Source organism: Aythya marila, assembly GCF_965140915.1.
Source record: "Aythya marila genome assembly, chromosome: 15".
NCBI lineage: Eukaryota > Metazoa > Chordata > Aves > Anseriformes > Anatidae > Aythya > Aythya marila.
The window spans coordinates 16,457,700-16,482,681 of NC_139056.1; the positions used below are offsets into that span (position 1 = coordinate 16,457,700).

The window sequence follows — 24,982 nt, forward strand, 5'->3', positions numbered from 1 at the left end:
GTATATTTTTACTCGCTGTGCTCTTTGCAAAGCAAAAACCCATGTTATGTTTCAATTTGACGTTTTTAGTTTTGGCAAACAGAGACGCCGACACAGATTCAACGTCTAAGCAAACAACAGCCCTTTGATAAGAAAAACAAGCTAATTGTTCAGTGCAAACGTGGGTTAAGGACTAAGGACCGGGGAGGTCTGAGGTCTCCTGTTGGCCAGGCAGCGACACGCGGCAGGGCGTGTAGGTGGCAGAAGCTGCGAGGGGAGCGCGGCCGGCAGCTCTGCAGCTCAGATGTTGCTTGCCAGGCCTTCAGCTTGATCTCAGCAAGACCCCTGTGAGAAGGGTGGGCAAAAAAAATTTAAAAAAAACTTTTCTGAACAGCAACAGTGCCTCGGGTGCTGCCCACCAGCAGAGCTGCCAACTTCACACCGTGGAAGGGACAGGAATGTTCTTTTTGAGCCCGGCAGCGACTGCCCAAACCCTGCTGTTGGCTACAGGGGGACTATTTCACAAGTGCCGTGTCCCCCACATAAGAGTAAGAACCTCTGTACAGCTCCCAGCTGGGAGAAACATCTGGGGACATGTGGGGTGAATACATGCAAGACACGAAATCAAGCTGAACTGCAATGATCAATCAAAAGACAACAAAGCTCGAAGAAATGAGAAAAGGATGACGCAGAGACCTAGCACGGAAACCACAGCGTGGAAACTGCGGCATGACGAGAGAAAACAAGGGATTCCATTAAATGGCAAGCAGGGAGCGAAGCATCAACAAACCAGATGAGTCTGTTCCAGCCCACCTTCCGATCAAGGGATTTTCTGCTTAACCCCCCTGTACAGGACAGTGTAACGAAGCAGCTGGGTGAAACCTGAGAGAGACCTGGAGGGGGCTTGCCAGCAGGAGGAGAAAGGCAGGACTGGGCCTGCACTTCCACTCCAATGGGGAAAAAAACACAGATAGATTGAGACACCCCCAGTAAACTTTAATATCGCAGGAATTAGGAGAAAAATCAATGTAAAAACAGTATCAGGAAAAAAAATAAAATAAAATAAACCAGATGTCAAAGAAACCGCGAAACACAAGGCGAGCACTGCCACGATCCTTTCTACTAATACCAGAAGTTATCACACCCCTGTAATGTCTCCATGGTGTACAGGGGAAGGAATTACTGCTCCAAAAGCTCCCCTGCATTCTCCAGGGTAGGGCCCTCCAGCTACTGAGATCCCAGGGCAAAGAATTGAGCCACGAGCAGCATTGAGGTGTCTATTTTATTGCATTTGCCAAGGAGCAGGAACACCTGCAACCACCACCCCTCCGGTGGATGCCTTTTCTTCTACTACATTTTTAACCACCAGCAAAAAACGGCCAAGGTTTCCAGGTAAACTTCTCAGTCATGGGATCAGCACTCAAACTTCCCTGAAACTGAAAGAAGCAGCATAATAAATAACCCGAACCTCATGCTCATGCCATTGCTGTGATGGCATCACGGTGACACTTCACTAACACCAGAAACCATTAGGCTCTGATGGAATAATACAGAATTGCCTCCTTGTTTGGTGCTTTAATTGCATTTACAACTTGCTTACGTGATTGGTTCCTTCCACGGGCTGAATGAATCTTGTTTGCAAAATATTTATCTAGCACCTCATTTGGGCCTTTTTCCCCTCCAAAATTCCTTACAGAAGAGAAACACAGCCTTCTTTTCACTAGGGATACGGCTTCTTATGAGAATGACATTCCAAGTTATTTACGTTTTTTCTAGAAACAGAAGTTAATCTATTTTGCCTTTGTAGACTGGACGGCATTGTACAGACACTCTGCAGCTTGTGGTTTTACTTGAACTGGATTTTAGTTTTAATTGGATTTTTTTTTCCAATAGCTTTTGAAGACACCTTGAGCTTTGAAAAAGCTTTTACCGAGTCATATAACAATACCAGAATCTACTGACCATTGCCAACTCTTGCAATTTAAAGACTTATTACAGACTGTAGGTTCTTGAATCACAAAATCTGTTTATTTTTAGAAGGTTTGCTTAGGTGAAGTCACCAGCTGGGCAGCCTAACCCCAGGACTCCTTGCCAAATCTACAAAAACAAATAAACAAACAAAAAACCCCCCACATTGGGTTTTGGATGAAAGTTACAAGCCCCCAGCCTGCAAACCTTATGCAGGCGTGTGGCGATAGCAGAGCTGCTCTGATATTTTCACCTTCTCTTTCTTACCCATCCACAAATAGTGCTCCACAGTAATGAGGGAGGAAAAATAAGGGACTTTCAGTCTTACAAATTGAGATTCTAATCTCCACTTCAAAACTACCGTGATACTAAAGAGATGCCAGAAACAGTCGATATTTGCAGGGGAAAACCAGAAAATCTTTGTGAGGTTTATTTCCAGCTGAGGAACGAAAGAGGCGACACCGTCTCATGAAACAGCCAGGTCTGAAAGTGAACGTGAGCAAAACCCGGTAGCCCTGAAAGCAACGCATCTGAAAAGAGATCAGAGCAGAACATTTCTCAGATGAGGAATCTCAGAAGTGCAAACGCTGCCACTTGAAGCTCAGTTGAAACTGTGCTCTTGGAGCACAGTTTTTACATTGCACACTGCAGACACTGGAAAAAAACAGGCTCAGCTCCTGCCTCCAGCCTGCACTTGGAAAGCCCGGCTGCAGCAGCGGGCTGGGGCCGACATCGCCGCTCGGTCTGCCTGGACACTGCTCCCATTACGGCTGCGAGCAGCAGGGTTTATTTCCCTAGTGATTCCTCCACGGGGCATTTCTTCTGTACTCATAGTAACAGCACTGCCGAAGTTGGCATTTTGTTTTTCAGAGTTGCTAGGTCCGCGATGCCGGATACAAGAGGAATTCATTTCCTAGGCCTTACTTGCACAGTGTGGCACGCTGTCACGTTTGCTTAGTGCAACCGCTGGCACACGCCTGCTGCAGAATCAGGGAGCTTTGGTGACGGTAATTTTCTGAACTCTGCCTTCTTAAAGGCTGTTTTCATTTCAGGGTAATAAAGCAGCAATATTTTGTTGAGATATAACTTTTCTCCTCTAATGAGAGGACAGGCAGCAAATTATTAAAAGCATTATTTACCTAATTTAATGGTGTTCAATAAAAGAAATATGAAATACGTAGATAAAAGCGGTTGCGTAACCTCACTCTGTCATGAGCCAGCGTCCCTCTCACCCCAACCAAAATTCATCTGCAAATCTTTCGTGGCTATAACAGCACCCTAAGCACACCTGCCTTCTTTCTCATTGCAAGGAGATCAACCAGGGAAGTAAACTGCTCCCCAGAGGACACCGGCGTGCCACTGCAGACCACTTCAGCACATCTTCACCAGTCACTAGAAGATTAGCAGCACGTTTTTTCAGCTGAGCTGTGACTACACGCACCAGACGATCAGCTGGCTGACGAGGGACTTCACCGTCCGTCCACTACACTCTGATGGCCCTTCCTCAGCGGAGCAAAGCTCTTCCCGTAACCTTAACACACTGTTCTCAACAGCACTGTAAACAGTTATCTCCCCATCAAAAATGGAAGAAAACATCTGTAATGCCACCCTGCAGTTTCAGTCGATTTGCTTTAGCAGCTTCCCGCTTCCCACACTCTGGACACTTTTTGTTGACCTGCCCAAGCTTTATGTCTACCTTCAATTTGTCATTGCATGACAGGATCCAATCCTAAATGGTCTGGGAGCTTTTATAACTCAATACCTTTGAAAGACAGTAACATAAGCAGTCTCAAACACTTACTACCAAAATTAATAAGCCTAGAAACACACTGTAATAACCCCAAATCCTTAAGCAGCCAAAGGAGCGAGCTATCACAGGCAGTCTTCAGAAGGCTGCTCGACAAGTGACCAGCAAAGCCCTGGCACGTTCCAGCTCTGCTGCGACGGCACATTCACCCTCTGGAGCAGCAGATCCACAAGTCTAACTGACAACAGATAACGCAACCTCAGAAAGCCCTAGATAAAAGTCAGCCTCTCCCAGTTAGGGACTTTCTGCATGGAACAATGGTTTTCTTTGGAAAAGTCCAAATACATCATGTAAGTAAACATTTGGAAAACACCTCATCTGCTGGACATGCAGGTTGTGTGTTTTCCTGAAGTTACTCAAGATGCATCTTGCCGATTTAATGTCTCCTGTGGTATTTATGACTTCTGCAACATTTGTCAATCTATATTGACACTACAAAGTGGAAACTTAGAAGAGAAAAGCAGACCTTAAACTTATTGAAATACCAGCAGAAATTAGTTCAAGGGAGATTCTTCTATCATGCCGGACCCTACGTCATCTTTCCTACATGAATCACTCAAAGCTTTTGCGTCCTCAAGAAGAGGAAAGTTACTCCATATATAGAGCAAATTTAGATTGAAAAAAAAAATAAGAAAAAGAAAAAAAGAAAAGAAACAAACCCCACAACTTTTCCCCCACAACTTTTCCCCTTGCTGTTTTTCACATCACACAGTGACTTGAAGGGACTGCGCATACGGAGTGCTCCAACACCCCTCCAAGACACACACCTTTGGGGTAGATGTTCCCAAAACTACAGTCAGTACCAGGACACAAGCACAGCGGTCACCCCATTCTCGCACTTTTATCATAGCATTTTGATTTTAACTTCTGAACCGAGTCCTTTTAACTTGCTGCGAGCAGAACAGCCTTTAAGCCACATCCAGCTGCTCATTTCATGCCACAGCTCCCCCCTTACCATTCCCTTTCACCTCGCAGCCCCCAGCACCACAAACACCCCCGGCTCCCCTGGATATCCCCACGGACAGTCCAGCTCCCCACCACCCAGGGGGGGTCTCCAGGAGGGTCTCACTCCCCCCAAAAGGCCACCAGCACTCGGGGGGCGGCCACATTAGGTGGGAGCAGCCCCTGCCCGTACACCCCCAGTGCGTGCGGGGGCTCCCAGCACCCGTCCCCCCCCCGTCCCCCAGCACCGTGCCGGCCACCAAGCTCCGTCTCCCGGAGCCCAGCAGCACCGCAGCCGAGCCCAAGCTCCCCGGGTGTCCCGGTGCCGTCCCCCCGCGGTACTCACAGGGCCGTGGCGGCCGGGGGGGCTCCGGGGGGGCGCTGCAGCCCCCGTGCCGAGCAGTTGGCGATGCAGGCGGCGCCGGGCCGGCCGTCGGTGCAGGTACAGTCGGCGGCGCAGGGCTGGCAGGAGGGGGCCGGGGATGGTGGTGGTGGTGGTGGGGGGGGAGTGGGGGGGGTCCTGCCGGCCGCCAGCCCCCCGCACAGCAGGGAGCAGAGCAGGCACCAGCCCGAGAGGGGCAGCAGCGCCGCGGGGACGCCATGTTTGCGCTGTGATCCAGTGTCTCCATTTCCAAAAGGCATCTCTCCCTACGGGCATGGCATGGCCCCGCACCGCCGCTCCCCCGGCCCGGCCCGGCCCGGCCCAGCCCGGGCCCGGCCGAGCTTTTTGCTTTGCTTTGCTTTGCTTTGCTTTTTTTGCTCCGCTTCTCTCCTCGCTGTCCCGCTTCGTCCCGGTCCCGGTCCCGCTCCGCCCGGCTCAGCACCCCCCGGGCATAGCGGCCTCCCCTCGGGGCTGCGCTGAGCTCCCACCGCGGTGCCCGGCCCGGCCCGGCCCCGCTGGGTTCCCCTTGCTGCTGACAGCCCCGGCTCGGCTCGGCTCGGCTCGGTTGGGCTCGGCTGTGCCGTGCGCTCCGCCCGGGCCGCGGCCCCGCCGCCTCCCGCTCCGCCTCCCGCCCGGCGGAAACCCGGCGCCGCTCCAGCCCCGGCCGCCCCCGCCCCGCCCGGCCCCGGCGCCGCCGGGAGCTCTGGGGGGGGGGGGGAGCTGCGGGGTACGGGGGTGCTGCAGCCGCTGCCCCGGGCACGGAGCCCCCGTTCCCTGCTGGGGCAGCCGGGGGTGTGCTGCTGGACGGGCCCTCCGGCACCCCTGGGTGCCCCCCCCCGGCAGCTCTGCCTCCCCCCGAGGGCAGCACGGGGGTCGCCTGCCCCCGGCTGTGCGCGGTGCTGAGGGGTCACTGCTTGGTGGCTTTGCATCCTGGCCGGGCTGCAGGGTGCGTGTTACACAGCTAGGGCACGGTGGTAAAATTGGGGGGTGGGGGGGGATTGGGGGCAGGCGCTGCTCGGTGCTGTAATGGGGACATAGGGCTTCCAGTGCTGCTGGTGTGTGTGTGTGTGTGTGTGTGTGTGTGTGTGTGCAAAGCGTGGCCCCAGCCATCAGCCGAGGAGGACGGACAGATGCTCGGATAATGCATGGAATGGAAGAAATGATTGCTTTTGAACTGCTCGCCGTCTCCAGTGCCGCATCGCTTTGGAAAGCAGAGCCATCAGCTCCTGCCCAGCAGGGATTGCTCGGAGCGGGGCACCAGGCTGCTGAGAAAGGCAGAGGAGCCTGGGGGGAAGCAGCGGGCAGGGGCCTGCCCCCACAGGCCAAGAGGCTGGGGAAGGGAAATTGGAGGGGCTTGGACCCAAAGGTGGTGCAAAAAGTCCTGCACATCCCCCAGAGCCAGGTGTTAGTGAGCTCATGGATGAAGTGCCAGCCAAAGACACTTTCTCCTTGGAAGACTTGCAGATCTGGACAAGGCTTTCAGCAGGGGTTTTGCTAAATAAGAACAAGAGCATTCTGCCTATAAACTTTTTTTTATTTTTATTTTTTTAATGCAACTACATTACTTCTTGCAGCCCTTTGTACCTTTTAAAATATTTATACGTAACATTTAAGTTCAGCACAGGAAATCGCAGCTCAGCCCTGCTGTCAAGCATGCGAGTGTGCCCACAGGAGCCCCTGGGACCGCCCGCGTGCACAGCTGAAGCCGCAGCTGAAGCCAAGTCTGTGCAATCACAGCTGCGGCAGCAATTGCCATCTAAGAAATCCTGCTCTCAGGGAGAGGGGCTGGCTGGATGACAGGCAGTCACTCACCTGGAGAGGTGTCGCACCCCTTCACCAGCCAGCTGCCCAGGCAAAAGGCCCTTTGTTCTTGTCCAAAGCTGCCTGCAAAGCGCAGCGAGGCTGGCCTCCTGCTCTGTGGGGGCTGCCCGCTTGCTGGGGGGCTCTGTCACCACCCTGTGCTCTCCAGCAGCCGGGCAGTGAGCGTGTTGGGGGGCTGCCATCCTGACACTACAGCAGGCGTTGTGTCGGTGGGGCTCTGGGGCTCAGGAAATCTGCCTGGCAGCTTTCTGGGGAGCAACCGCAACAGAAGGGGTGGGATAGAGAGGTGCTGGCTGTCCGAGCATCTGAACGGTGTGAGCAACAGGGAGCCAGAACAATTGTTTGGGGTGGTACCAGGCAGATGATGTGAGCCTGAGCCTGCTACCACTGCTGTCCTTCTCTAGGGACTGACCTGTATTAGCTGGGGTTCTGCATTTCCTCGTCCAAATGCTGTACGAGCCTTAAATAAGAAGCCTGACAGTGTCTGATTTCACTCCTTGGCATGGTGCTTAATGTATGTGAGAATTTACTTTCTGAAAACATTTTGTGCCTTTTGGACTTGAAATCTACTGTAAAGACACATCGTCTTCTGCGTGATGTATTGTGCCCAAAATAGCTCAGCGGTTACTACTTCCTCATGTGACTACCATGTATTTATTTCCGCTCCCTCAATTGTAAATTGCTTTCTGTTTTTCTTCCCTAATCTTCTGCACTGATGTCCATATTTCTTAAGATAACAGCGAGGAGAAAATGTCAGCAGATTAGATCACTAATGTAATCCAGCGGATGTAATGAGGTTAAGGGCTCTCCCCCAAACGCTGGGGCTGCCAAGCTGTAATGAGGGCAGCAAACAAGGAAATAATTGAGTGAGTGGGAAAAGAGACAGCAAATCCTGATCAAGTTGCAAGACAACAATTTGTTCACATTGAACCATAATTTTTGATCTTGGAGGAAGGTCTCGTTGCTGAGCTGGGATGGATTTTAAAACGCAGACTGCGGAAAATGATGGAAGTGGAAAATGTACTCGGGGGCCGGGAGGCTGTTGCTCACTGCGAGGCGGGGAAGGGCTTCTTGTGGGGACGGGATTCTTCTGGTCCCTCCTCCTGGCAGGAGGATGGAGAGTTTCTCAATACTGTTTACTCGAAGTAGAATTAAAACCCAACTCAGAGGGTGTTAATTCTCCCTGTCCCAGCAGCAATGCAGGCTGAACGCACCCAGCACAGCAGCAGACACGCTGTGGTCAGCAGAACGTGACAGGGCTGCGGCCAGCTGGGATTGTCCCCGCTGCCTCCAGCCAGAGCCCAAAGCTCCCCAGATGTCTGCGGTGGCACCGACGGCCCCGAGACCCCACCAGCAGCACACAAACGCAGCACCTTGGCTGTGGTTCAAAGAAAGCAGGAAAATAGCCTCCTCCTAAACTTCTGCCCCCCTTGTCACAGCCTTCGGGCCCTTTGGAGGGCAGCTGTGCTAACGTATGGCCACGTTGCTCATTTTGCCATTATTTCCCTGCTTGCCCTCAGTAGATGTCCAGGGGGTAAGAGCTTCCCACTTGCCATTACCCGGGACACGAGTACCTCCGAGGAGATGAAGATTTCCATTTCTCCAGGTGGAGGGAGCTGCTTCCATCCCCCCAGGTTGTTGCTTTGGGGCTGTGTTCCACACACAAGCGTTACAGCCAGTCCTGCGAGGGACAACCTGCAGCGACCCCCAAAAAAGTCGTCTCCTGCCCCCCAGGCCTGGCTCCTGCTTTGCCTGCCAGCACAAGCTCCCCAGCTGCTATCCACAACCAGATGACTGCAGCCAACCTCCTCATGCTCCACTGCCTTTCATCCAGACACAATACTTCTGCTTGCCTAGAAGGCCCGGGGGAGAGGACAGCTGAGCTGTTATCCTCTGTTATATCACACTTGCCACCACTGATCTACATTTGTTCTCCTTTTGCAGGGCTCTTTAGCTGACTTCATATCACGAGGCATAACTGCTGGTCCAGTGCCTTGGTGCGGTGATGCTGAGACCTGTGACAGACTTCCCCTGGCACCAGCTGCTCCTCTTGGCACCTTTCGGATAGGGCTGAAAATTAAAAGCAAGGAACTCACCACCTCCATGGTGTTGGTGCAATAAATCTCAGCCCGGGTGCCTCCTGCGTGGCTCAGCCCTGCTGAGAGCTATGGGGGGCGCGAAGCACCCCCTGGGCGAGCCGAGAGTGGGCGCACCCCCAAAAAAAAGAGCATCCTCCGGGCTGGAGCTCTGCGCTGCAGTTACTCCTCGGCTGGGTTTGGTTTGTGAACGCGTGGCGCCCTCTAGTACCGCCGGGCTGCCCTCCTCGCAGCCTTCATCCTCGCTTAAAAAAAAAAAAAAAAAAAAAAAAGAAAAAGAAAAAAAAGAAAAAAAAAAAAAAAAAAAAAGAAAACGGGAAAAAAGCCTGCAAGGCCCCACGAGCAGATGCGCACTACAGCCAGATGCAAAGGGAGCTCAGACAGACAGCCACCCTGTCTGTCCCTATCCGTGACACCGCACTGCTGAAGGTCCCAGCTCCTGCCCTCAGCCTCCCCCTGCACGGCTGCGCACCCCAGGACAGCACCAGTCCCTGCTGCCTGCACCTCGCAGCCCGGGACCATGTGGGGTGGTTAGTCCTGGCTCAGCCACGGGGAGAAAGGGCATCTTAACCCCTATCCCAAACATATTTAATCCACGAGGGATGAATTCAGCCGTGATCTCCCTGTCTGAGGGCTCCCAGCTGCCAACCTGCACTTGCTGGGCATGGGATGCAGCAGATGAAGTCAGGATGTGTTGGCCTGGCCCTGCTGTACTGACAGCACGGTGCCCACAGCCGGGTGGGATCCATGGTGTCCCCCAGCTTCTCCTCAGGTGCCTGGAAAAGGGACCCCCTGTCCCGGCTGTCCTCAGGGTGATGCTCTCCAGCGAGGCACGGGGCTGTCATTTTGTGCGGGGTTTTCAGCTGCACGAGGCTGAGCTGAGTCAGCAGTGCCAGCACATGCCCCCGTTGGGCTTATTCCGGATGAGTTTTGTGGGCAGTTTCAGCTCAGGAAGTGAATTTATTCACGCTGATCATTTTCATCCATTTGACATAGCGTGAATGCAAACCAGAGCCGAGCGGTTTCAGTGACAACGCTTTCTGCTCAGTAACTTAATTGGTGGCGATTCTGGTTTTATTTACCAAACGCTCTTTCAAAGCAAACAAAATGTCATGATTCCTCTCTCAGTAGGTTTTGAAGCTCCAGGCTTTTGCAGCTCAGGGGATGCTGCTGCTGAGCACGGGCTGGCCACGGGCGCAGGGTGCAGGTTCCCTGGGCAGTGGCACCGGAGCTGATCATGGGACGTGACCTGCACCCATCCAACCTCAGCACAGCTCCCCCAAACCGCTGCTGTTCCCGCTCGTTGTTAGAGCAATGCTGGTGTCCACACACCATTAGGAGGCATCTCAGTGCTGGGGCTGGCGTTTGTAATTGGGGCAAATTCAGCTGGGTGAAAAGCCAGGTAGGGGCTGGAGCTGCTCTCTCCCTGCTGCAGGGGCCTTAGGAAGTGGTCTCCCCTCTTGTTGCCCACTGACCCCCACTGGTCCTGGCATCGCCCTCTCTCCCTTCATGGAGTAATTTACACCCAAGGACAGAACTGAATCGGGAGGTCAGCAGTGCAGGGCACATCCCCGTGCACAGGCATCCCCCAGGACCACCTCTGCAGGTGCTCCCGCAGGCCCTCTGCCTCAGCCTCCCTTGGCAGCAGGCTTCCAGTTACACTTGTGCATTTGAAAACTTGGGAAAATGTGATTTTTTTTTTATTTTATTTTTTTTACTCAGATGTTCCTCAAAAGCTATTGCCTTTTAATGCGATGATGCGAATAAAACGACTCTGTGCTAATTAGTGCTGATGAAGCTGAAGCCAGAGGGCAGCCAGCAGAGGCAGAAATGTGCATTCAGAGCCTTTGGACTTGCTGGATTCTGGTGAAGGCCGGGAACTGGCAGCCCGGAGGCTGTTCTCAGAAGGGCTGGCAGGGAAGGACCCGCTGCACCACGATGGGATTGCTTTTGAGAAGCCAGCTTGGAGAATTCACTTGCCAGCAGCTTTTTTTTTGCTGTGAATTGGCTGTAGCTGGTTGCATTTGGCTGTGCCTCGCTCCATGCCTTCCCCAGGCAGGCCTGATCACTTACACATGTGCGCAGCTTTTCAGATGTGATTAGTCCCTCTGATTGCAGAAGGACAGCTAATGCAAATCAAATTGCTTGCAGACAAAATGTTTGCAGGACCAGGACAACCCTTAGCTTTGTTGGGGAAGAAGATGTTTCCAGCAATAAAGAAGAAACGCTTTTAAACAAAACAGGAAATTGTAAAATCACAGAAAATGGTAGGCAAGAAGATGCCGGCTGAGTGGCTCTATCGAAGCTGATTACATTGCAGAGCTGAGGGTGCCTTGAAACGCCTGGCTCTGGGCTGCTCATGCTGCTCGCTCATTGTCATCTTCAAGATAAAACTAATTGCCCAAACTTACTGGAGTTTTGCTGGGTGGAAGTGCTAAGCCTTCCTCAGAAAGCATTAACAAACATTATTAAACCTCCGAGATGCTTCTTCATAGCCCAGATTATTAATTAGTTGGAGCAATGCCACCTGCTGACAGCTCAGACCATGAGGACTCATTGCAGGTGCGTTGCTCCTGGGCTGATAACTACTGCCTGGTGCTGCCTGCCTCTGGTCGGTGACCTGCCACCCCTTAGTCCTGATGGGTGGCTGAATGAGCCTCAGCACAGCCCTGCACCTCCCTGGTGCTCAGCTCTGCCCCTGCCAGCTCACGAAAAGCTCTCACAACAGCCAGGAGCAGGAGGTGAAGCTGCTTTTCCCCTGCTGGTGAGGGGACAGGGCGGACAAGCCCACGGCAAGCAGCGATGCGATGGCTTGCTCCAGCAGGAGCTGCTTCCCGGGCCTGGCACTGAGCAGCCGACTTGTCCTCTGGAGCAGCAGCTTTATGAGCCTCTGCACGCTGCCGTGCTAGCTCATTAGGGCTGCTCATTATTTTACAGGGCCCCAAAGAGCACTGCACACATGGCTGAGCTGTGGCTGGCCTGGGGTATCTCTGGGTTTGTAACGCCTGAGCTGCAGATGGTGAAGATGAGCTTTTGGGGGTAAAATGCTCAAGCTCTGGGGGCTCTGCCTCTGAGGGTGAGAGGCTGGGTCCTGCTGGTGGTGCAGCAGAAAGCACCCCTCGGTCCCTCCTCTCCCTGACCTGCATGTAGGAGGACAAGCAGCCCCTCAGTGCTCACGGTGCTGCCTGCACCCAGAGGTGCCGAGCCTTGGCCATCCCCGCACCCTGCAGTCCTGCTGCTGCTCCTGCACGCAGCGTGCACCCGAGCGTGCCCTGCAGCACCCCGGGGCCCTGGGAACACAGCCCCAGCTGAGACGGCTACGGGACGTGATCCAAGTGCAGGTGCCAGCCCTGTGAGGAAGGCGAGAGGCTGGGCTGCTGCTGCTGGCCCTGGCCCGACCGGCACAACCCCATCCCTGCTGGGAACGGCTGAGTGCGTGCAGATAAAGGTCACGCCGTGTGGTGTTTACCCACTGGCTTTTGAAACTATAACCACATTCCAACCCTTCCCCGTTGCAGGATGTCTCTGTACAAAATATCTTGGATGGTTTTAAGATGAGATATTATAAGATATTTCTGAAATATTTGATGTCACTGAGGCATGTCAGAAAAGCATTTAAAATGTACCAAATAGCTTGAAAGTGTCTTTTATTTTGGAGGCTGAGCATTTGTTACTCAGCCCTCTCTCTCTCCATAGGACACATTTCAAAGGCCTTTTGAATATCCGACTTCATCATATTTGAAAGCTCTCGTGGGTGACTGCTGGAGCAGAGCCGGGCCGAGGGCTCTCATGCGCTCAGTCCTCCACCGGCTGAAATCTTGGCTCATTTCTGTCTTGGCACAAGTAAAATTAATTTCCTGGCCTCGGCCCAGTCCAGGCTCATTAGGATCTGGCACGATCACCCTGTTGTGCGCAGAAGGGGCGGGTGGGGGCGCGGGGCAGCAGCGCCGTTCCCTGGGGATGCCCATGGGGAATTGCTGAGGCAGTCCCTGCACCCCGGCACCCTGCTGGCAGCGGGATGGGAGGCTCTGTGCGTCTGCTGTGGTTTGTTTTGCAGTTCATTGCAGCAGCCAGGCTGTGCCGTGCTTGCCCCAGGTACAGCTCCTGCCTTGGGTGCTGTGCTTGGGTAACCCCAGGCTGCCAGTGCCCTGTCCCTAGGGGCAGCGGGGAAGCTGTGCCCCATGTGCAGGCACCAGGGCAGGCAGCTGGGAGCACTGAGGGCTTCTTGCCCCGTTGGGGAGGAGGGGAATGAGCCCCCCTTGGTGCTGCCACGGGCAGGGGCTTGCAGCTGAACGTGGAGTGCCAGGAAAGATGTTTTCTTCTCCTGCCTTGGCCTTCTGGAGAGGGAACAGGGGCTAATGGGGCATTTCTGTGGGTGAAGGAGCACCCAGGCTTTGCCTCTGGGCTGCACGTGCTGGGATAACGGCGTCTAACCTGCTCCATCATCCACTGAGCCCCTTGGGGGCTGCTGCCACTTCCACCACTTGCTCCAAAAGCAGCAATGTGTGCGTGGCATTAACTTGGCAGCCTGCAGGGGCTGCTTGCAGGGTTGGGGGGGCAGGTGGCAGCTCCAGCCCCGGCCCTTTTGGGGTCCCACCAGTGGCGGAGGCATTGAGGAGCCCTCAGGCAGTGCCAGGCAGGGGAGGCCAACGCAGTGCTGCTCGTTAAACAGGACCTGCCCCGTGAATAAATTATGGGTTTGAATGCCAGGAAATAAAGACTGGGCAACAGGCTGAGCTCCCAGGCTCCTGGTGCCCAGGGTTTGGTGTGTGTGCTCTGCGGGGAAACAGCGGTGATGAAGGGTGGGCAAAGAGCAGGTGGAAGCTGCCCTTTGGGACAGATCACAGGGAGAAGCTAAGGAGCCAGGGATGGAAACAGAGGGACTGCGCACAGAAGAGATGGAAAATGAAATAACCAGACAAAGGAAGGAGGTTTGCAATATAAGACTTGACTTGGCAATATAAGAAAGGGAAGAGACAAAAACAGTCTCCCAGCAAAACACTGGAATTTAACTTTCACAGCTGCAAAAGGAAAACAATTGCTTCCCACACAAAAATAACTGATGGGCTGCATTGATGAGAAGATGTCTGAGGAATTTCAATTAAAAGCCAGCAACACTGACAAAAGCAACAAGATTGAAGTGTTCAGAGGTAAGTGAGCAATGGGGAGGGAAGAACAATAAGTGGCGAGGAAGGGAACAATGACTGCTCAGCTCTGTGTGGGCTGGGACCCTTCCATGCAGGCAGAGGGAAAGCGCTCGACTCACCGAGCGTGGCAGGAGCCGTGGTCCCCAGCACCACGCGTGTCCTGTGCCCGCTCCCAGGTCATCTCCGTGCCTCTTCTGCTCGGGCACTGCTCTGGAGGCAGAGGTGCTCCTGAAGGAGGGTGTCCCATCTGTCTGACAGCTGCTGGAGGTCTGTCTGCTCGTGCACAACACGAGGCTGAGCTCCCGGTGTATTGCCCAGGCTCTGTCACGCCTGCATGCACAGCACTGTGCCTGATGTATTGGCCCCGGCACCGTGGTGTCACCTCTGTCTGCCTGCGTCTCCCATCCAGGTGCTGTCCATGCCTTCAGGTCCTTTCTGACCAACACCTCTAAGACTTTGGAATCAGAGCTGTTTGCCCTCGGCAAATGATCTGTAGCAGTAGAGAAAGCGAGAAGGGACACCGGGTTTACAAGGGACTGGGGGAGCAGTCCCCGTAACCTTGGCTGGAGGCACTGCAATAGGTGACAGCAGAGCAGGCTGAGCTGTGCTACGAGCAGAGCATGGAAAGAGCCTGCACCGGCTCTCCTGCAGCTGCCAGGGCACCAGGCAAAGAAGATGAATATCTTCCAAGACAGTGCAGCTGACATCGTCTCTGATGGGAATAGCTCGTCCTTGCAGCCTTCCTGCTGCAGACACAACTCCGCTCAGCCTGAGCCGGCAACAAAGTAGGAGAGAGAGCAGCAGGCTCGGGCCGTTGGGAAAGGCATTGGCAGATGCTGGCGAGGACAAGGTGGGTGTCCCTGCCTGGGGGGCAGTGCCTGGGGACACGGGGATCTGTGCCTGGGGGCTGCTGCTGTGGCAAGGAGCAGTCGAGGCCAGGAGAGCACAGGAGCTGCTGCAGCACGAGCCAGGGACGGAGCAGCTTGGGCCGGCGGGAGGAAGGAGGGCTGGCCTCGTGCTGAAATCTCTCGCTTGGCTACGAGCACGGCGTGCAGCTTCTGGCACACAGAGAACCCTGCAAATTTCCGTGTCGGAGAAAACAGCTAGATTTAAACCCCCAAAGTGCAGTGTTTGTGCAGAACAGCTGGTCAGAGCCAGTGCCCAGCCCCAGCCCCAATCTTCACGTCTCCAGCTCTGCACAGAGCTCTGTCCCCAGGTGGGGGAGGCTGAGCAGAAAGCAGGTGCCATCCTTAATGAGCTCGTTCATAACTCCTTGTACAGGCAGGCCCTGCCATAGGGATGTGTGTGTGCATTGCCCAAGGCGGACAGAAACACCCAAAACGCAGTCCAGTCCCTAAAGCAAATGGGAAACATTCAAGGGACCTGGCAGCTGCGGGCAGGGGGAGATGGGAGCAGCGGGACCACAGATGCTTCCTCTCATCCCACCCCCAATTTCAGAACAGCCAGGAAAGGCTTCATCCTGCACCAAGCACAGGGCCTGGGGCTGCCCCTTGGTGCTGCGTGGCTGCTGGTGCAGCAGGAGGAGCAGGAGGAGAGCTGCCTCAAAGCACTGGCATCCCCTGTCCTCCATGTGTGCCACAAACAGCCTCCTCGGCTAACAGCCCTGGTGGGGATGAGCTGATTTTCTGCCTTTAAAAACAAATCTACTCAGGCATAGGTACACCAGAGTAGCAAATAGCCACCATCGCTGCTGGCCCTGTTCAGAGCCCTGCCAGATCCCGCAGTCCTGCTTCCCCGAGGCACGCCGTATCTTCAGGCGTGTGTTGTTCCATTAATCTATTTTTAGCAAATACATTCCCCTTATTTCAGCTGCAGTTATCTGATTAGTTCCTGTAACTATATGGGGAACAACATTTCCAGGCATGACTGAGATCTGTGAGCAGGCTGTGCCTCTTCACACACATTTTCTGAACTTGCTGGAGGTGCTCCTCCCGTGGCCGTGCTGCTCTGAGCTCTGGCACTGCACGAGGCTGAGCCCTGGGGCTGGGGGCAGTGGGATCAGCCCCGCTGGCAGCTCTGCAGCACGCGACCTTTGATAAGGGCAGCAGCAAGCAGCACGCTTCCCTGCTGCCGCCCTCGATAAGGGGCCATCCTCGTACAGTGTTGCTCTGATGCGGCGGTGATAAGCAGCTGGCTTTGTTTGCTCGTGAGCACGAGGCTCTTCAAGATTTCCATCACCATCAGCTGTGGCTGAGAGCGGGGGAAAAGCAAAGTCCTCGTGCGTCAGCAGCGCTGGTCTCCCGGGAGGCTGCCCCGAGGGTGCTGGGGGCTGCACGCCCCCTTTCCCAGGCAGGGAAGTGCTCCGTGCCAGCTTTGTCACTGCACAGGGACACGCTAAAAATCTGACAGACCCATAGATGGCTCCAGCATTGCACTTTGCTCCAAGGCCTCGGCCTCTATTGACTGCAGCTGTCCTGGAAAATCAGATTATAGAGCAAAACCTTGGCATCAAGTCTGCTCTGACAAGTCAGGTCTTCCATCTCCCAGATGGATCATCAGGAGGAAGAAAGCGAGATGAGGTGGATAAGCCTCTGCTGTGAAAGCTTTTTCTCTGGTCCTGTGTGTGGGAGCCCAGAGCTCCTCCAGCCGTGCAGGAGGCTCAGGGGGGGAGAAGTGGGATCTTGCCCAGAACCCAGGCACAAGAGCTCCTGACCCCAGCTTGTCTCCCTCGTCCATGGGGGAAGCAGCCAGAGCTCTGCTCTCTGCTTCTCCCCCACTGGGAGATGGATTAACATCAGGTTCACATGCCCCTGGCAGAGCTATTCCGGCACAGACATGGAAACGTCATCAGGGGCAGGTGTTGTGTGCCCAAGAGGGGAGGAGAGGAGCCTTGGGGGATGGGGGTACCCTCATCCATCTGTGCAGCTCTGCTCCTGTGCCCACGCCTGTGGAAGCAAAGGGAAAAGCTCATCCTGGCCACAGCACGAGCAACATTTTGGCATCACCGTGGTGGGCATCTGGACTCTGGCTTTGGTTCCAGCTTTCCCAGCCTGCCCGAGCCCCTTTGTTTTGGCCATCAGCTCCTCCTGGTCTTGTGCAAGCGCTGTTACTTATTTACATCTTCATTGTGTGCCTGCCTGGCTTCTCACCAGAGAGATTTATTTTCCACTCTTGCTTCGATATGACTGCTCAAGCCTCCTTTTCCAGGAAGGATAAGACCGCGCCACTGGAAATATGTCACATAGCTAAAGACATTTATTTCAGTTGAGAGCATTGCAATTGCCTCAGGTGACACTTCATTTGCAGTCAGAAAGAAAGATGCAAAGTGTTGCTCGCTGAAACCAGTTGCTGAGACAGACTGGGGACAATGCAAGTTCCCCCCCCCAGTAGCAGCAGCTCCCGCCAGCCCGTGCCTCAGCCCCCTGCGCCCCGTGCGCCCCCCGGGCCGTGCTGTGCCAGCCCCTGCGGCCGGCTCTGCGCCTGCTGAGGGACGGGGGGGGGGGATGCTGGGGAGCTGCCCCCAGCCCTGCCCTGCCGGGGGGCCGCCCTCAGCCCCCGCTGTGCATCGCGGGGGGCACCGGGCACGGCTCGGGGACACCGGGCACGGCTCGGGGCTCGCTGCGCTGCCCCAGCGCCGGTCCCCACGGGGGGCTGCTGCCGCCGCTCCCCGGCCCGGCACGGCTCGGCACGGCTTGGCTCGGCACAGCAGGGCTCGGCACGGTTTTGCACGGCTTTACACGGCTCTGCACAGCTTGGCACGGCTCGGCTCAGCACAGCAGGGCTCGGCACGGCTCTGCACGGCTCCGCTCGGCTCTGCGCGCACCGGAGCGCGGCCGCGGGCGCCCCGCGGAGCGCGGCCGGGGCGGAGCGAGCGGGTGCGGAGCGAAGCGGGCCCGGCCCCCGCCGCCGCCCCCGCGGCGCTGCCATTGGCAGCGGGGCCGTGCCGGGCCGGGCCGTGCCGTGCCGAGCCGTGCCGGGCCGGGGAGGCGGCTGAGCGGCGGCGGTGGCACAGCCCCGCGCCCTCAGCGCCCGGCCGCGGCATGTCGCGGAAGAAAGCGGCTCGGAGCAAGGGCGGCGGCGCCGCGCCCTCGGCCGCGCTGCCCCCCGCCGCCCAGGGGCCCGGCCGCGCCGCCGCCGCCCCCCCCCGGAGCCCCGCGCCCGCCCCCGAGCTGCCCCGCAACGGCGGCGCTGCGCCCGGGCGGCCCTCGCTGAGCAGCAGCGGGGAGTTCTACGACCTCGCCTTCAAGGTGCGGGGGGCCGGGGGGGGGAGCGCAGCCGGGCGGGGACAGCCTTGGGGGGGCTCGGGGAGAGAGCGGGGGGCGCGGAGCGGAGCGGCCGGGGCAGCGCCGTGCGTGCCCGAGAAGTTCCCCGGGGATGGAGAGGGTGGGGGGCGCCCCCTCCGAGCCCCTCTCCGAGCCCCCGCTCCTCCGGGGCCGCCGTTTTCCCCTTCTCGTCCTTTTTCTCGGCCCCGCAGGGTGCCTCGGAGGCGCTCCCCCCCCCCAGCCCCGGGGCGCCCGGGATTCGGCACGACGAGCTGCGAGCGCATCCCTCCGCACCGCGGCTGCTGCTGAACTTTTGCAAGTGGTGCTAAAAGGCTTTTGGCTCGGCTTAGCGACTGTACCCTTCTGCTTCCTCTCTAACAACGTTAAAAAAAAAAGCAGGTTATAAGCCGGGCTGACGGTATTCCTTGAATCGCATCGAATCTGCGCTGGCTGCCGTTGAAATGTCTCCAGCTTATGCTTTCTTTTAAGGGCTCAGATGGCTTCTTCTTGCTGCTTGAGATTCTGGCAACTCACAGATCAAATGTATCTGCACCCCCCCTCCATCACACGACCTGATGCAAGCCCATCTTGGAGCTCTCTTACCAATTTTGGCTGAGGCTGTAATTCAGTGCAACCCATCTGACTGCATTTCTAGCACAGATCTTCATAACCGAGCGTGGGGGATTAAGCTGCGAGGAAGACAGTGTTTGCTATGGCACGGTCCAAGCCTTGGCACGCTGTGCCAGAGAGCTCACTGCCTGGGGCCATCCGCATGGCCACGGCGTGTTAAGATTTGGGATGTGGAGTAGGCGGTGATGGGTGTTTGAGAAGTGGATTTGGCTGGTTTGGTAGGCAGGTGGTCTCTGGTACAGCTGCAGTAACAGTTCAACAGCGTCTCTGAAATGGAGCCCTTCTGCATCCATGCTGGCCCTGAGCTCGCCTCTCACCAGTCCTGGCTGGGGTCTCAAAGGAACCCAAAGGCACCAGTAGCAAATCCCTCTGGTATTGGTCTGGGTGCTTCTCAAACACTTGACAGACCATGTAGTGTTTGGTGAAAGCCCAATCCAATAAACTTTCCTTATCCCTCTCCTGAGCTCTGCCACAGACAAACAGCCCACAGCACGGCACGGGGCCGGATCCTGATGGCCAAGCCCTTGGCAGGAGCCTGGCTGCAGGTCCCTGTGTGAGGCTTGAACGGTGCTGAGCAGGGAGCAGTGTGCTTTAGGGGTGCCTCTGCTCCAAGGCAGGTATCTGGAACGTTTAACTAAGTATCAGCACCACTATTTTGGACTAAAAAAACGACTTTTTCCCCACCATTGTTTGGACTCACGTACATACATGTCTTGGTTTCCCTGACCTTGCACCAGGGCTCAGAGTGGGGCTGTGTGTGGGGATCCCACAGGACACCTGCTGCAGGGCTCCCTGCCCTTGGGGCCGTGCGCTGCGGGGAGGGAGCCAAAACCGAGCCCCCAAACGGGCTACACCTGTGGAGTCCATGGCAGTGGCTGCTGCTGCTGCTGGCTGCTGCGTGGGCTTGGTTTGACCCAGGGCAGCGCCTGAGTTAAAACCATTTAAATTCATTCATGGGCTAACGACTTCTGAAAGGATAATGGCAGTCGGGCTCAGGGAGATGGAACCGTGCCACGGGCGCGCGAAGCCGTGCCGAAGGGAGCAGGTGCAGAAGCTGCGAATGCAGCTTGGTTTGTGCAGCCCCGGGGTTTCTCTGCGGTGAGAAGCTGTCAGCCTGCCCCGAGGGATGGGGTTGGCACCCACGGGGGGCAGAGGGCTTGGGATTGGGGCTGTGTTAGGGAGCATTTTCTGTCTTGCCTTGGTTTCCCGTGGCAGGGCAGGCACTGGGGGGACAGGCGGCACCGGGAGCTGCTCCCTCGGCATTGCTGAGGATCGGGGGTGGCCTTGGGGCTGTGCTGGTCCTGGACAAGGAGCTCATAGTGGGACATAGGTGCTCTGGGCCCCCCCACAGCCCCGTGTGGGGGAGTTCTGCAGGGGTGCGGGGCAGAATGGGGCCCTGCAGCTGTGGGGCACAGCCTGGCTTTCCCACACACAGCCCCTTTGGGTTTTACAGGGTGATTCCCCGTGGGAAGTCTGCTCAATACTGGTTGGGGGAAGGTGTCCTGAGTTGTGCCAGTGCTCAGGGATGTGCGCAGCGCAGGGAACACAAGTGATGCCGCTGTGCAGGGGCTTGCTGCTGGTGCACTGCACTGGCTGCAGCTCCCTGCCCTCCCCCTGGGTTCTGGGCTGTGACTTTTGGCTGGGGCTCCCCATCAGGAATGAGGATCTGCTGCTTGCCCCCGGGATGTGGCTTTTGGGACGGAGCTGGGAAATTGCTGTGGAGGGGCTGGAAATGGTGCCTAACCCGCTCCTCCCTTCCTCCCTCGCAGGTTATGCTGGTGGGCGACTCGGGGGTCGGCAAAACCTGCCTGCTGGTGCGCTTCAAAGACGGCGCCTTCCTGGCGGGCAGCTTCATTTCCACCGTGGGGATCGACTTCAGGGTAAGTCAGCAGCAGCTGGGATCTGCCAGGTTAGCGACCGTCCTTGCAGAGGGACACCAAAACCTTGCTCCAGCTGCTTAAAACTCCTGGTGCCGAGGCCCGTGTCAGCGGCAGGCAGGGCACCTCGGGCTGCGTCGGGCTCGGGAGCCATCTGATGACTGCAGCAGCTCAGCGGCGTTTTAATTACGGCTCTGCACAAGGACGGGGAGCGCGTCCTCTGCTCGGCGCTGCCGTGCCCTGGGGACAATCTGTGTGAGAATAACTGTTTGGGCCTGAACATCTGCCCAGCTAAAATATTTCCCCAAATCAGTTTGATTGTTTTAAAAGCAATTATAAGCCAAAACCAAGCTGACAGAAAACGATGTCCCCAGAGCAAACCTTTGGGGTGCTGACACGGGGCGCAGTGCAGGATCTTGGTGCTCTGTGAGGGTTTTGGTGGTGGTGATGGGGGCACCTCGCTGCTGGTGCTGGGTGGCCATCAGGAGCACCGAGGGTGACACACCAGAGCTGTGTGGCACTGGCAAGGCCAGCGGGAAGCTGCTGGGTGGGCAGGGAGGCAGAAGGGGAGGCAGCTCATCTCTTTTCTGGTTGTATGAAAGGGGGAGTTAGGGCTCAGACCATGAAGTCAGTGCCCTTTTTTGCACAGAGCATCCTTTGCCATGCAGGAATGTCCCAGAGCTGGCTGGGCTGGGGAAGATGTGCGCAGTGAGAGGGAGGGGAGATGGCTCAGAGGGAGATCAGTGTGAAGGAAAGTTTTGGAGCAGGTGTGCTGCTGGGCTGTTCCATAACCGAGGCAGTTTTTCCTAGTGCCTCCTTTGGGTGCCCTGGTTGATGCCTGGTGCCTGAAACTCCCTGTGCCTTGCTGCCGTTTCCCCAACCATTTGCTTCCCCCGAAAGCACGAGCTTGCAGCCCCCAGGCACCCCGCTGGAGCTGCAGCCTCCTCTGAGGAGGGAGCTGTGCTGAGAGTCTCTGCCGTGCCGGGACAGGCTGCGCTCTCTGCTGGGGGAGTTCTGTGTGACGAGGGACCTGGGAACAGGCACGTAAACCTGGCCAGACCGAAGGGAGATTAATGGGATGCAGCCACACGGAGTGGCCGGGAGCTGGGGCTGTGCCATCGCCCTGTGGGATGCTTCATGCTGCTTCCCAGCCCCTGCCCTCTCCTCTGCGGCAGTGTGGGATGGGTGGTGTTGTGTGGGAGCAGCCACGCCTGAGGGCTTCTTGGTCAGTGCCACAAACGTCCCCAGGCTGCTCGCTCCTGTGGCAGCAGGGGCTGCCCGTGCCACTGTGCCGTGGCTTTGGCTCCGTTTCCACACCACAGCGGTGCTGGGAGGTGCGGTGGGGTGCTGGTGGCAATGCTGCGTGCCGGGGTTGTGCCACGTCCTCCTGACTGCCTTTCCTCAGCAGGCAGCGTTTCAGGACTTGCACAGATCTTGTCCCGAGTGCAGAGCAAAGTGTGGGGCACTGCTGTGCCTGTGACCCCAGGCAGAGGTGTATCCCTGTCTGTGTGGTCTCTGCACCCCGGTGTGAGTGGGGGCTTTCCAGCTCATCCCACAGGCAGTGCCCGCTGTCCTCCTCATGCCTCCAGATCTTTCCCTCCGGACTCTGCTCAGCACTGTCTCAGAGCTCCCTTTCTTGGAGGATTTCTGTGAGATTGGTGCCTCTTGTCACTCGCTATTTTGCCGGTGCGAACAATAACTTGGGAGCACGGTGACAAGGTAAAGTGATGAGGCGATGCTCGGAAAGCCTTTCAGAAATAAAATGATGCTTTCCCTGCAAACCAGTGCTGGGTGCAGGGCAGCGCTGCGGGTTACGGCTGGCTGAGCCGCGGTGGCTCAGTAGAGTTGGTGAATTGGAGTCCATAATTTTATCCAGAGGTAATTACACTGTATTTCAGGTGTTCTTAAAAGGAAAAGCATTTTATTACTGATCGCAGTGATTGATACCAAGGGCAGTCTTAAAATCTTGTGACTTATTGATTAGAGTGCTGAAATGACTGCTACTGAGAAGCAATCAAATTAGGGTTAATTTACTTCTGTAATAGAGCTGCTAGACGTACATGGGTTTGAAACGGGCAGATTATACAGCGAGGAAGATCGTGCTTATGGCCTAAAATTCATTATTACCATCTTTGTGAGATACTCACTTTTTTGGAGACATGGAAATAGTTTTTTGATTACATATCTCCGTTCCTATCAAGATAATCCTGTTTGCAAGCACTGCGTAATTGTGCCCCCCTCGCGGTTTGCATTACAATGCAGATGAAGCTCTGGGGTGAAACATCGGAGGCTTCTGCTGCAAGAGCACATTTTGTTTTTAATTTTTGTCTTTCTAATCACAAAGCTGTCACATCGCATCTCCTTTTCTCTGAAATCCCAGAATTAGGAGCTGGGTTTTCTGGTTGGAGCCATGGAGCCCACTTGTGCCAACGAGCCGTGGGGTTGTGGCTGCTGGTCCCAGCCCGTGTCGGGAGGTGCTGAGCTCCCCTGAGGGCACAGCCACAGTTCCTCAGGGCTCGTGGCAGTCACGGAGCCGTGCTGGAGGCAGTGAGAGCTCCCCAAGGCCGCAGCAGGCAGCAGCTGGGCTCCTGCTCACGCACGACCTTGCTCGGCTGGGGCAGGCGGCTCGGGGGAGCTGCCCGGGGATGTCGTGGGGATGCGGCTGCCCCGCTCCTGCCGTCGGTTCTGGGACAGTCCCTGCTCCTCTCCGAGGCTGGCTGGTCCCTGTGGGGTGCCCGGTGCCTGCTTGGTCACACCCCAATCTCCTGGGCACCCGAAGGGCTCGAGGACAGCTGCTGGCAGCCGAGGGTGTCCGGGCGTTAGGTGCGCACCGAGCTCTGGCTGATGGATGGTGTCAGCCCGAGCAAATGTGAGCGAGGAGAAATCCATTTAAAATTAATCGGGCTTTACAATTCCTAATGGCCCCCTAGGTTTTTTCCCTCCTACTGTTTTATGTTACAGAGAACCTCTCACATTTTGTGGTTTGTTTATAATTGTCTCTTAAACAAAAAAAGGATGTTGATCTAAACATTAGTGCTTCATTTTCCAAATATGCTAGGGAAACAGAGATGTTGGTATTAGGGAAAAAATGCATCAAAATGGTACCTATTAGCTTCTAGTTTTGGAGATTCCCAGTCCTCTGGCTTCCCATCCTGTTCAAATCAGTTTTATTCTGGGAGTATTTTCAGCCCATCGGGAGCCAGCCAGCCCTCTCCTTTGGCCAGGCAGTGCCGGGTGCTGTGTGGTGCCAGGATGTGGCAAAGGGTTTGGGCAGCAGTGGGAGCTGCTGGGGTCAGAGCCAGGCTGCGACCGCTGCCATACGTGGTGGAGCTGGGGCAGAGCCAAGATCTCTGCCTTTTGTTGTCATTTCTTCCATCCCAGCTTCTCTGCCCCCTTCCCACCCCAAATGGAGCTTGGGGCTCCCCGGCCTCTTTCCCCTGCAGAAGGAACCCCTGCACAAGCTGGTGTTTCCTCCATGGGGTTTTGGTGTGTCTGCAGGTCCGTGCAGGGGCTCTGGCTCCCCAGGGCAGCTGTGACCCCCCCGGTGTTCCCGTCCCACCACCGCCTGCTTGCAGCTCCTCCCTTCAGCATGTGGGCTGGGAAATGCACCCAGGGTAAACAAACACCTCTGCCTCCAACAGCTTCAGCTTTGGGGTTTCCAGCCCTTGCTAGACAATGGGATGCTCAATTATTCCCTCCTGTGAGCCATGGCTGTGCTGCCAGGGCTGTGCCAAGCACTGGTCTCCCTCCTCATCCTCCCCAGGTGCCGTGGCAGCTCCCCAGGGAACCCCCCACAGCTGTCCCCAGCTGAAACCACCCAGGACTTTGCTGCACCCTCAAAAACCCCATGGGCCCCAAAGCCCCCAGGTGCCAGCTCTGTGGCTCCTCTCGCCCAGAGCCTGCCCTTTTCTCACTTTGTGTTTTAGGAATTTCAGGGAGAAAAAGGGCTCCTGGAAGCGAGCCGCTGTGTAAGTCAGAGGTGTGAATCCCAATTTTCCTGGTAGTGCTGGAGGAGCTACGTTTTGCTGTAATTTTGGGAATGCGGCAGAAACCTTGGCAGAAATTGAAGCTGCACAACAAATACTTGTGTCTGGTAGCAGCTCGCTTGGA

General features: G+C 56.1%; 2 protein-coding genes across 3 annotated transcripts in view; one reads left to right on the plus strand and one right to left on the minus strand.

The window, feature by feature from the left end:
• The window catches only part of PKD1 (polycystin 1, transient receptor potential channel interacting), an 85,533-nt gene extending 79,875 nt beyond the window's left edge, over positions 1–5,658 (minus strand). For both annotated transcript variants that reach the window (XM_082772337.1, XM_082772336.1), the window contains exon 1: positions 5,043–5,658. In XM_082772337.1, the coding sequence (XP_082628463.1) occupies positions 5,043–5,338 (296 nt within the window). In that variant the 5' untranslated portion in view covers positions 5,339–5,658. The remainder of the gene's footprint in view (positions 1–5,042) is intronic.
• Positions 5,659–18,069: 12,411 nt separating this feature from the next.
• Positions 18,070–24,982, plus strand: part of RAB26 (RAB26, member RAS oncogene family) — a 29,843-nt gene continuing 22,930 nt past the window's right edge. The window contains exons 1-2 of the mRNA XM_082772813.1: positions 18,070–18,350; positions 20,765–20,875. Coding sequence (XP_082628939.1) covers positions 18,144–18,350; positions 20,765–20,875 — 318 coding nt within the window. The 5' untranslated portion in view covers positions 18,070–18,143. The remainder of the gene's footprint in view (positions 18,351–20,764; positions 20,876–24,982) is intronic.